Source organism: Chlorocebus sabaeus, chromosome 14, assembly GCF_047675955.1.
Source record: "Chlorocebus sabaeus isolate Y175 chromosome 14, mChlSab1.0.hap1, whole genome shotgun sequence".
Taxonomy (NCBI): Eukaryota; Metazoa; Chordata; class Mammalia; order Primates; family Cercopithecidae; genus Chlorocebus; species Chlorocebus sabaeus.
Genome location: NC_132917.1, coordinates 15,394,998 through 15,407,870, shown reverse-complemented (window position 1 = coordinate 15,407,870; position 12,873 = coordinate 15,394,998). Strand labels below are relative to the sequence as shown.

Sequence of the window (12,873 nt, the reverse complement as noted above, 5' to 3'; positions counted from 1 at the left end):
GTATAATACCTGAGTGCTGCGATTTGACAATGTAACCATCCGGTGCCTTGGAAAGAGCAACAAAGCCATCTTTTGGTGGAAACTTAAATTCTTCTTCACCGAAATTAAATTTCAGTTCAGCATTCTAGCATTGAATAAAAGAGAAAATTAAAATTCTTCCCCTAATTGAAAACCATCGTATACAAAATAATGAAGAGCAAGCAGCTTATAAGCACAGCAAATTTTTTCTAACTAGATTCCTAATTACCTTCAAAACACAGGCAGGAAAGAGGGCTTGGTTTTTCATATGTGGTGGTATTTCAAATGCCAGACCAAGATCTTTTCCTTAAAAAAAAAAAAAAAAAAAAAAAAAAAAAAAGAGAGAGAGAGATTGAAACAATCAGAAAAGACCTTCCTCATGCTGACACTGTCAAATCTACCAGCTTACCTGCATTCATGCCTCTCTCCTGTCACCACGGATAAACTGTGCTGCCTAAGGCCAGCTTCTTCATTTTTTCACTTTACTCCTGAAACTGTCACCTCTACCCCTCTACATTTTTCATTATTCTCTGTCTACAAGATCATTTCCATTAGACATTCCAAAGTATATAAACATACTCTCACAGTAAAATACACAAGAAAATCTCCCTTGAACCCACCTCTCCCTCCATTTACCTTCCATTTTTCTTCTCCCTTTTGTAGTGAAACTCCAATTTCCAATTTCCATTCACACTTCATCCACTTCCTTTCACCTCATTCTCTATTGAACTGGCTCCTTATTAGGAGGCTTCCCACCCTCACCCCTTCCCTCCACCAAAACAGCTCTCTAATGCTTTCCACTTGTCAAATGCAGCAGTTAATGCACATTCTTCATCTTGCTAGACTAGGTCCACCCACAGCACTGGACACAGTGATTGCTCCCTGATCCTTCAAACACTTCCTTCACCGGGACTGCAGGACCCATGCTTTCTTGGTTCTCCTCCTGGCCTTCCTCCGCATTCCCCTCTGCTGCATTCTCCTCAATTTGCTGACCCCTAACCACAGGAACCCAGGCCTCAGATCTCTTCTTCTCTTTATCTACCCTCATTCCCTAGGCAATCTCACCCCACCCTCCAATGTGTCTTCAACAAAGCAGCCAGAATAGTACTGTTAAACTAAAGATAGATGATGCCACTCCTCTGCTCAAAACCCTCATGGCTTTCCATTTTACTCAAAATAAAAACAAAGTTTAGATCATGGCCCATATGGCTCTCCATGGCCTGGCCTCACCACCTCACTGATCTAACATTCTACCACCGTCCTTTATCCCCAGAGCACTCCAGATCCAGTGGCTTCCTCACTGTGACTCAGACACCTCAAGCATGCTTCCATCTCAGTGCATCCACATTTACTATTCCCTCAGTCTGAAATGCTCTTTGCAGATATCTGCCCGGCCCACCACCCAACTCATTCGGATCTCTACTTAAATGTCACCTTATCAAGCCTTCTGACTGCCTGACACAAAAGCACACACCCCCAAACCGCTATGGCTCTCCATTTCCTTCCCCTGCTTTATACCCTCCTTCACAGCACTTATTACCACCTAACATGGTATTATATGTCTGTCTTTCACCACTAGTGTGTAAGCCCCAAATGTCTATTCCATTTTCTTCTGTGCCTCCAGTACTTACCAGGGTACCTCAAACATAGTCAATGTTCAATAAATATTTGTTCAAATGAAGGCAGGGAGGGAGGGACAGGGATTTGAAAAAGAGGGTGGGGGGATTTTTAAAAATTACAATTATTGAATACCATATATCTTTTCACTACTAAGATCCCTATAGAGCTTACCATTTTTGGAGAACTTGACATGTCCTTTATCTATATCTAGGTAACATCCAATGGTATCGTGCATAGTGAATTCCTAGAATACCAGAAAGTCAAATGCTATTAATAGAAAGCACATTCTTAAATAAAGTTAAAATATAGCTGCATCAAAAGTATGTGTGTTTCAAAATAATTATTTAAATCAAAAATGCCTATTAGAGCATATGACAATATAATAGTACAAGCATTTGACAGGCTTGTGAGAATCAACATATTTAGGCTGATTCACATTACTGTAGATTTCAGCTCACCAGATGAACTATATTTAGATTCATCATGATCAAAAATAAGAAAAGAGAATAACAGGTATCAAAACCAAAATCAAAATGAGGTGAAAAGAGAAGACAATGTAATGTATTTTGGAGGGGATAACAAATGGCATAAAAGAAAAATTATAACTACTACATAGTTATCTAGCTTGACAATATTTCTTCACTAAAGTCCAAATCCAAACTTTCTGTGGAAAATATACAGAAAATCTGCTGATTACACCCTCATTCTGTCATGAGCGATTAAGTTTGCAAGAAAACTTACTTATGCTATGTTGGAGTTGATAACATAATTGCTTACCTCTCCGTAATTATCAAACTGTTTATTATGGGATTTCTTTCCTGTTCCACCAAAGCCAAATCCAAACTTGTCAGTACCTAAATTTAAAAAATATTTTACTTTTCTGACAAGAGAAAATATAAAATTGAAAGACCTGTAAAAGAAGCAATTTTATTCACAAAGTATGTCCATTTCATGAACCCACAGGAAAACTATTCCTTAAGTTTCTGAATCCTACAAAAAACTAAACAGTGCTTAGGTCACACAGCTTGTGTGAGACTAGGGACACCAGTGATACTGCATCCCTTTCTGCTTTGGCCAGTAAGAAATTCAGATGCAAGTTTACAATAACGTGAAGCATCTATACGGGACCGTGTGGTACCGATTCACACACACGACCTTGACCCTGACTCCATTCAGAGTCTTCACCCTCATTCCATACTGCTATAATAGCTGTACTTTTTGTAAGTTCCTTCAAATCTTTTTTGGGACAGGGTGCGGTACAGACAAATATTATTTCCATATCTTTAAAATAAAAACTTTTTATGGTTAAATTTATTATTTTGCTTCCCCAAATAATAAAATATTAACCCCCAAATGTAACTCAATCAATTCAGTTATTTTAGAAGCACTTACCTAGGTCCAAAGAGGCCTGCATGGTAGACCACCCGACCCTGCATAGCCCTTGGTCATGACAGGATACTTCATAGTAGTGTTTCCCTACAAGGGTAAGATACATTGAGATTTACATAAATCACACACGCATAATTCATTTACCACGAAGCCACCTTCCCAATGTTTCTGAATTACACTGTTATGTACCAAATGAAGAATTATAGGTATATTTGTACCATCAAACACCTTCCCAGATCCTTGACTTAAAGTTATTTTTAAAAACTCATGGGCCAGGCGCAGTGGCTCATGCCTGTGGCTAGCACTGTGGGAGGCCAAGGCAAGCAGATCACCTGAGGTTAGGAGTTCAGAACCAGCCTGGCCAACAGGGTGAAACCCCATCTCTACTAAAAGTACAAAAATTAGCCAGGCATGGTGGTGGGCGCCTGTAATCCCAGCTACTCGGGAAGGTGTGGTAGGAGAATCGCTTGAATCCAGGAGATGAAGGTTGCAGTGAGCCAAGATGGTGCTATTGCCCTCCAGTCCGGGCAACAGTGTGAGACTCTGTCTCAAAAACAAACAAACAAACAAAAACAAACCCTCATGTATTAATACATTGCCTCAAAAGTTTACACAAGTGCAGACGCTGTTCAAATACCTTTCATTAATCCTTTAGTAGCTCTACACCCATGCCATTCCTTTACTTCTCTGCTTTGACAACAAAGACCATCTGACCCAATTGCTGGATTTGAGAAGAAAATACAGAAAAACACGTCAGTAAAGGTTTTATAAATCATACATTCCCACCCCCCACCACCAAAAAAAAATCATTCAGTCTCCCTAACAAGATAATTCCTTCCTTGTTGCAATGTTCCAGAGACCGAGACTTACTGATTCTTAACTGATAGTATTTACCAAGTGTAATTAACCATTTAATTCCCTGGGTGTCCTTGGCTATGTTGGGGCTATTTTCTATGCTGCCATCTGTTAACTAAGGTAAGATTTTACAGCAAGTCTAGAAAGGATTCAACATAGCTCTTAACCTGACATGCGCTAATAGTAGTTGCACCATGAATACAAATGTGTTTAGATAACTATTCTCTAGCGTCCTTTAAAGAAACGTACTCAAGGATGATGCACCACCCCTCACCAATATTTGTTATCCTGATTTTATACTTAGAGCTTGAGTGACTATGTAACTAAAAGATAACAGAACTGTCTCTAGCTTGTTCCTCAATCCATGGAAGAAACCATAATGGGAAAGTAGAAGAAAGCATGAGTAAATAAGCATATATTTGTTACTTGCTAATATTATAAGGGCTCTAAAAGATGAGGTATATTCTATATTATACATCACGATCAGTCTCAGTGACGTCCACATAGTAGGTGCTAAATGGTTTTAAGTAAAGATTCAGCTTTTGTCTGTACTGGAAAAAAACTATAACTTCTATCCTGGTTCATCTTTCCAACTTATATTCTGTACTTGAAAGTAGAACAAACTGTTAAGCACCTTCTTACACTTACACACCTTCTTACACTTACACACATCTTCCTACACTTTTCAAAAATTCAATTATTCGAAGTATGAATTCTTACCCATATAGGTACTGAATTATGTATAACTGAACTTTTAAAAAGTTATCTAGGAGCTTCCAGGATAGCTGAACACACGAGGGTTCATGAAGGGTGGCACGCCCAGGGAGGGGAGAAGCTCCAAGCCCCCTCCGGTACTTCAACCTATGCATCTCTTCATCAGTATCCTTTGTAATAGCTTTAAAAATAAACCAGTAAACATATTTCCCCAAGTTCTGTGAGCCACTCTAGCAAATTAATTGAACCTGAGGAAGGAGTTGTAGGAACGCTGATTTATAGCCAATCAGTTAGAAGCATAAGCCACAACCCGGACATCAGATGTGCCGGACAGTCTTGTGTGACTGAGCCCTCAACCTGTGGGATATGATGCTGTCTTCATGGAGATGGTGTCAGAATTGAATTGAATTACAGTTCTCAGCTGGAAGAAACCATAATGGGAAAGTAGAGGAAACCATGAATAAACAAACACGTGTCTGTTACTTACTCCATCAGTTCTCACTGACTGCTTGCTTGACTTGTGGGGAAAAACCCCACACATCTGCTGTCAGAAGCACGCTGTGAGAGTATACAGGGAAAAATGGAGTTTATTTATTTCTCTATATTCTCAGAACTGGTGTCAGAATCAGGGTTTGCTAGAACTGCCTTGGCTCACAGAAATGTGGTTTGAAAAGAAAAAGGATAAAAGGGTAGGGGATGAGGAACTTTTGGTTTCTTGGTGGCCAAAAGGTCACCTATGGTATGCAGCCACAGCTGTGCTACACTCAGTTACTAATGGTAAAAGTGATCGGTGGAATTTAGAGTTGGATCCAACTCTGAGGAGCTGGTTCACTGGATGCATAAGAAAACACAAATAAGAACCCGTGAGGTGGAGCTTGCAACGAGCCAAGATCGCACCACTGAACTCCAGTCTGGGCGACAGAGCGAGAATCCTTCTCAAAAAAAAAAAGAAAAGAAAAGAAAATGCAAGTAAGAAAGAAAAAAGTATACAGTCTTTTGGTTGCTATTATCTGTAATAGCTAAAATGAAGTGAAAGAGTGCTGGGTCAGCCCTTGATGTGAGACCACATTCAGATTTCAGTCCATCTGAGCTTTGGTCACCAGCTTCAAAGCTGAACCCCAAGGGAAAAATTATGCAGGGCCAACAAAAAGTACTTCTAAGACCTGTGGTCTCCAAGAAGGCAGTCAATGTGGGGAAGAGCAAAACCAAAAAACTCTGAAATTGGAGGGCATAGTGTGAAGGAACTGTTTCATTTTGTAGATCAGTATCATAAGCTTCCTGAGGAGCCTGTACGAAAATGCATTCTGAGAGTAACTCCTTTAGGAAAGTGTCTTTGGTTTTAAATGCAGCAGAATAGAAGGGCATGTTTGGGTTGATGCAGGTCTCATTGCTCACTATGGAACAATCACAGAAGGCTCTATGCACGATGGAGGTTATTCCCAAGCAAACAGCCAGCCTGGTGGATTGGATAAAAGCCACTGTAAGGTCTGTTAACCCCAAGAAGGAGGACTGTCCAACTCCACCCTATAAATACTTTCTTTTATAAGTTCTGCATTTTCTATTTGGGTTAGGGAAGTTTTGCCACTGCTAAATTATACATGTAGTTTTCCATATTCAAATTCATACATATATATTTAAGTCCTAAATACATATGGAATTTATTTCTAATTATGATATGAGATAGAAGTCCATTTTATATTGCGCCAGATGGATCATCAATTGTGCCAGCAACCTTTACCTAATAAATCATCCTTTTTTCTCAGTGAAATGAAATATTATTATTTTTCCTGCATATAACTTCTCACATATACTGGGATTTATTTCTATCATATTCCACTGTCTATTCCTATGTCAGTTCTATACTGTTTAATGATAGTGACTAGATTCTAATATCTGGTAAATTAAATCTTAATTTTATTTACTTGGTGTTCTCGTGTATTATTTTTTTAAGTTTCTGAATTACAAATGAGCTGGTGGAAAGCCTATCCACTTACCGAAAGCAGATCCTCTGTCATATGGGTTCATCTGCCATTTGTTGAGCACTAAACAAATTAAAATAAGAAAAGTTACCCCTAGATACATAAAATTTAAAGTGCTTGGCCAGGTGCGGTGACTCACGCCTGCAATCTCAGCACTCTGGGAAGCTGAGGTGGGTGGTTCACATGAGGTCAGGAGTTCAAGACCAGCCTGGTCAACATGGTGAAACCTCGCCTCTACTAAAAAAATACAAAAATTAGCCAGGCATGGTGGCATATGACTGTAATCCCAGCTACTCAGGAGTCTGAGGCATGAGAATGGCTTGAATCCAGGAGGCGGAGGTTGCAGTGAGCCGAGATTGTGCCACTGCACTCCAGCCTGGGCGACAGAGTGAGACTCTATCTCAAAAAATAATAATAATAATAATGAAATAAATAAAATCCTCTATTAAAAAAGCAAGTATTTTATATACCTAAATTCCTCTAGATTCAATATGGTTTTATATATTTAGAATACACAAGTAAAACCTGTTTTTATTTTATTTATTTTTTTTGAGACGGAGTCTTGCTCTGTCGCCCAGGCTGGAGTGCAGGGGCCGGATCTCTGCTCACTGCAAGCTCTACCTCCCGGGTTTACGCCATTCTCCTGCCTCGGTCTCCCGAGTAGCTGGGACCACAGGCGCCTGCCACCTCGCCCGGCCAGTTTTTTGTATTTTTTAGTAGAGACGGGGTTTCACCGTGTTAGCCAGGATGGTCTTGATCTCCTGACCTCGTGATCCACCCATCTCGGCCTCCCAAAGTGCTGGGATTACAGGCTTGAGCCACCGCGCCCAGCCTAAAACCTGTTTTTATTAAAAGCAAAAACGCAACTGAAAAATCAGACACGTTGAAGATAATCATCACTGGTCTATTTGGACCTAAAACCTCATCTCCTCACTTGCTTGCTTCAGTGTGCTCCGTATCAGATGATACTGATCTCTGTCCTTACTCCTAGGTCACTACTAAAATGAAGTTTAGGTAGCTAAACAAGTTGACTTCAATTACAAAAGAAATAACTGATCAACATTTCAGAATATAATTATCTTGTAACTATCAAAAGAAAAGCAAGTTGTTTATCTTAATTCAATACCACATTCAAAAGAAACACATTTTTTTAATCCTCCTTTTTATAGGACTGGCATTTTCCTTTTCTAACACATCTTAATAGTCTGTTAAGATGTATGTATATATATAAACTAAGAATTGTAATAAAGAGAGCCCTACCTGCTTTCTAGCCCAACTTTCCATTTGGGGTAGAAATCCTTCCTAAATTATTTCTGGTCAAAAGATATCCATCATCAGCTTAAACACTTTGAACATTGGAGAAATAACTTTGAGGTTCTCCCTTGCATTGTGGCTCAATGTAGCTATTAGGAAGTACTTTAAGTTAAACAGACATCTTCATCTAAACTATTTCTAATTGATCCTGGTTCTACTTTCTAGGATAATTATTTTCTCTCTAGTTCTCTTCAATAATTTAACAATTATCCCATCTCCATTTTTACTTCTTCTCCACGTTTAACTTTCTACTTTCTTTATTCCTCACAAGATGTGACTTTTAGAACCATTATCACTATGGTTATTCTTCTTTAGGAGTGTTTTGTTTTACCACTATTTCTCATAAATGACGGCACAGTTGTTACAAGTTCTGAAACTATTTTAGAATAGGCCAATAGTGCAAATAGTTACATCAATTATCTATCTCATAATTAATTTACAGGAGTTCACAGATTCTACGTTATACATCTTATGTATAACATTACTCTCAAACAACTGAAAAGAATATGTTAATATGCCAGGTTCACTGGTCTTCAACTTGCTATTTTGTAACAATCCTGTTTTGTATAATGAAACAAGAGTGACATAAAATATGGAATAAATATGATTAAAATATAACAAAACAAAAGATTAATTAAGATAGAACGAAATTTAGAAACCATTCCACAGAAGCAACACCATTTAAAGATAAAGAAACTGCATTAAGATTGTTTATGGTAGAGACAGTGTCAAAAACCCAATAAAAAGACCAATTTCCATGTAGACAGGATTGCACATAAGAAACCATTTTAGAATTTATATTTTACCTTCCTAGGTGATTCCCTTCTTATCTTAGAGGAAAAAAAAACGCCTCTATCCCCTCTAAGGCAATACTTCCCACCAGCATGGGATTTTACTCCAAAAATTATTTATAAAATCTTTCCTTAATATTTTTGTAATATGTACTTATTTTCCTTTAGTATTAAGCATAGAAAGTTATAAAGTTAAGAAAAACACTAAAATATCAAAATGTAATCTCCAAAATGCCAGTGTTTTCTCAAAGGGAACACTATTAGTATTCTAGGAGGGACAACCTTGCAGTGTTTGGGCTCTCAATGACATTTAGTATCCCTGGTTTCCAGGGCTCCAGATCCCAATGCCACCCCTCAGATATTGACAATATTTTAAAACTGCATATCTCACATTCCTAACTGCCAGTGATGAGAATCGATGATTTATATGAAAGGAAATATCAATTTATAAAAATTACCTGAAGCACCAGTTTTAATTGTTGTTTTTCCTTTTTTGCCTTCCTGTTGGTCTTTCAGAGTTTCATAAACTATCTGGATAACTGGAATACTAAAAGCCTATCAAAGAAACAAAAGGTCTCTATATTAGTATTCAGATACTAACGACAGTTTAATAACCAACATAAATGACAAAAGTTATGCACACACATCAAATAATTATACATATTCCAGATTGGTACTACAATTTCATTTGCCCAAAAAAAAAAAAAAATACCAGTCAGACAACAGAGTGGACTGAATGAAGGAAACAGGATGCAGCTAACAGCACAAAATGATAAAACAATGGAGAACAGTAGAATGAACCTACACTAAAGAGGAAAAATATCATCCAGTCCGACAAATTATTTCTCTAGTCTAGGCCAATAGCAGATCAACTTCTGTATGTAACCTTTATATTTTAGGAGTCATCATATTAAAATTCAGAAGTGAGTATCAACACTAAAGCTACTGTAACTCCCTAACACCCATTTAAAACTATGTTCTTAAGGTCATACTTTTTGGTAGCTCTTCATAATTAGCTGGCAACAAAAACATCATTTTCAGTGGCAAGTAATTAATCCTTACCTTTTGGAGGTTGCTATTTTATTAAATACTTCAAAGTAAAAACTACTATTCAAAGCTACTTTAAAATTCAACTTTTAGAGAGTAAGTAAATATAATTTATTACTTACACCAGTTTTGCCACTTCCTGTTTCTGCAGCCTGAATGAGGGGAAAAAGTTGATTTTACAGATTAAGTTGTCTATTAAAGAGATCAAATTAACACCATAATATGTAGAAATCTTTAACATTTGACTGGCTACCTTTATTTTCACAGTGCCTCCACATTATCTAGGCTTCCTCTGTCAGCCCATTTTGTTACCTTTCCCATACCTTTAAGAATCTTCTCTTCCCTTTCCTTTCCCATTGCTATCATTCAAATGGAAGCTCTCATCGTTCTAATCTAGATTATTACAAAAGTACCCAAACAACATCTAATCCCAGAACTATACTACAATCTGCTACTCAAATTAGTCTTCATGGAAGACTAACACTCAAATTCTTTAACAGGACACTTGAGAAAGAGCCCAAATAATCTGACCCATTATCTCTCTACCATTTTATTTCAAGTTTATCCCTGCTCAGACACATATTTTATGCTACCATCCAACTGAAGTATTCCAGGGTCATATCGTACATTCTACCACTCGCTGTTTTGTTGGTATTCTTTCTACCTAAAAAGCATTTCCCTTTTATCTTGCCTTGTCAAAAATCTGGCCCACGCTTATAACTCCAGCACTTTGGAAGGCCAAGACAGGAGGATCGCTTGAGGCTGGGAGCTGGAGAACAGACTGGGCAACATAGTGAGACCCTGCCTCTACAAAAAATACAATAAATTAGCTGGATGTGGTGGTGTGTACCTGTAGTCCCACCTAATTGGGAGGCCGAAATAGGAAGATTGCTTGAACCCAGGAGTTTGAGGCTGCAGGAACTATAAACACACCATTGCACTCCAGCTTGGGCAACAGAGCCTCTAAGCAGTCCCTATGATCCCTAAAGCAAAAGGATAACTGGAGTCCCACTCAAATTCCACACTACTCTGCATCTCTTATGAAGCAGCCACATTCTCTCTGATACGAGATTCATTCTTACACATGTCTTATTGCCCTAGTTGGTTTAAGTTTCTCAAAGGTAAATATTTATCTGTTTGAAGCTTTTACCTAATGCTCTGAATACAGTATATGTATCATAAACGTTTGTGAATAAAGTTAAAGTATCATGTTTAAGCCTATGCAATTCTTAGAGTGTGTCCCCAGCTCCCAATCACCTCACCAAATTTAAACTTACCATAAGTACATCACCTCCTCCTAGTATCAATGGGATAGATTCAGCCTGGATATCAGTTGGGAGGCTAAAAGAATCATATTTGAAGAATTTTAGTTATTGGCAAAAAAAATCACCTAAGCAAATTAAGTCATGTTAAACTTTAAGCCTAAAAGAAAATTTTACGTGGTAAATATGATCCATCCTATTCCACTAGAAATACGTCAAGGTTGAAAAAAGGAAACTTTCCATAATTTAGAAAACCACACAAAAGAAGTGAATTTCACTTATCCAACTAGACACAAAAATATTGGATAAAATCACTAACACCTGTTTAAATTATAAAACATCCTCTCCCAGGTACATTTAAGCTTTATGTACTTACAGCCAATCCATCTCTTCCACAGCTTGTGCAATCTCAGGCATAACACCCATCTCTGAAAGTAAACATTGATTTTAAAAATCACATATACTGAATTGAAATCATAAATTGCAGTGCTCTCAAAATTACTATTCAAAAACAGGGTAAAGATTTTGAAGGATAGCTCAGTTACATCAAATGTACTGAGCACGGCACTGTTGAAAGAGCACAAGTTCTGGAGAAAGACTTGAGTTCAAATCTAAGTTCTCACTTATTAGCAAGTGCCCTTAGGCAAGGCTATAAATCTGTTTTCTCCACACAAAACGGGGCTGATATTGCCTACCTTGGAGGGCTATATGACGACCAGAGATAATAATGTAATGCAACTGGAGCATGGCTGTCACCTAATAAACTGTAGCCACTATAGTGCTTGTTTACCTCTTATGACTCGTGAAAAGTCTGCCAAGCAGAGACAGGGTTGTTGCATTTAGAGAGAATTTAGAGATAATGTGTGCATTTAGAGATCATCTCTTTACATTAGATATGATGTACCTTGGCTCCTCCAGGACCATGTGAATACCTTCAGCAATTAGAGAAAAATGAATAGGCAAGTGGAGAGCACCCACGTTTACTGGCAGCCATAATCAAAATTCTGATTAACTGAAGAGGGAGGGGCCAGCAGTAAAAACATGGGCATCTGGAAATGTCAGCTGAAGAACTGCTCTGTTCTTAACTGTATACATATTTCAATAATTCTACTTCAAGACCCATCCTAAATGAATAGAGATGAGTTGTTCCTAACTGGGTTTTGTCATTTTATCATTTCTCATATGAACTCTAGAGGGTAATTAACATATGGAGTAGTTGGATTACTTAAACTTTCCTTCCAAATGAGAAGTGACTTTTAAGTCTGTATTTATAAAATACAGCTTTTATTATAACAATACGTATTCCTATAAAAAAAAGTCAAATATTCACAAGCCCCAGAAATACCAATTTTGAAATTCTGTATTTCTTGCCATTGTGAAAAGGCATAAAGCAAATGTACAGACTGAAAATATTATTCATAAAATTACGTAGCTTTTTTGTTGCATCAGATGAGAAGGATCATCATTTTCAAAAAAGAAGGCTCTCCTACCTCTTTTTTTTTTTGAGACAGAGTCTCGTTCTGTCACCCAGGCTGGAGTGCAGTGGCATGATCTCGGCTCACTGCAAACTCCGTCTTCCAGATTCAAGCAATTCTCCTGCCTCAGCCTCCCGAATAACTGGGGCTACAGGCACATGTCACCACGCTTGGCTAATTTTTTTTCGTATTTTTAGTAGAGACGGGGTTTTACCATGTTAGCCAGGATGGTCTCAATCTCCTGACCTCCTGATCTGCCCACTTTGGCCTCCCAAAGTGCTGGGATTACAGGCATGAGCCACTGTGCCTGGCAACTCTCCTGTTAATCTCCTCAGGAAAAAAAAAAAAAAATCCACAGATAAACTAATGAAGATCTAAAGTTGAATATCCAGGCAGACCTTCCTAAGAA

At 38.0% G+C, this 12,873-nt stretch overlaps 1 protein-coding gene across 1 annotated transcript in view; it reads right to left on the bottom strand.

Moving 5' to 3' along the window:
- The window catches only part of DDX1 (DEAD-box helicase 1), a 38,993-nt gene that overhangs the window by 24,250 nt on the left and 1,870 nt on the right, over nt 1-12,873 (bottom strand). Inside the window, exons 2-12 of the mRNA XM_007971427.3 lie at nt 11,366-11,417; nt 11,005-11,068; nt 9,850-9,879; nt 9,139-9,235; nt 6,591-6,638; nt 3,665-3,748; nt 3,031-3,114; nt 2,416-2,492; nt 1,810-1,882; nt 248-324; nt 10-124 (exon numbers count right to left, since the gene is read on the bottom strand). Coding sequence (XP_007969618.1) covers nt 10-124; nt 248-324; nt 1,810-1,882; nt 2,416-2,492; nt 3,031-3,114; nt 3,665-3,748; nt 6,591-6,638; nt 9,139-9,235; nt 9,850-9,879; nt 11,005-11,068; nt 11,366-11,417 — 801 coding nt within the window. The remainder of the gene's footprint in view (nt 1-9; nt 125-247; nt 325-1,809; nt 1,883-2,415; nt 2,493-3,030; nt 3,115-3,664; nt 3,749-6,590; nt 6,639-9,138; nt 9,236-9,849; nt 9,880-11,004; nt 11,069-11,365; nt 11,418-12,873) is intronic.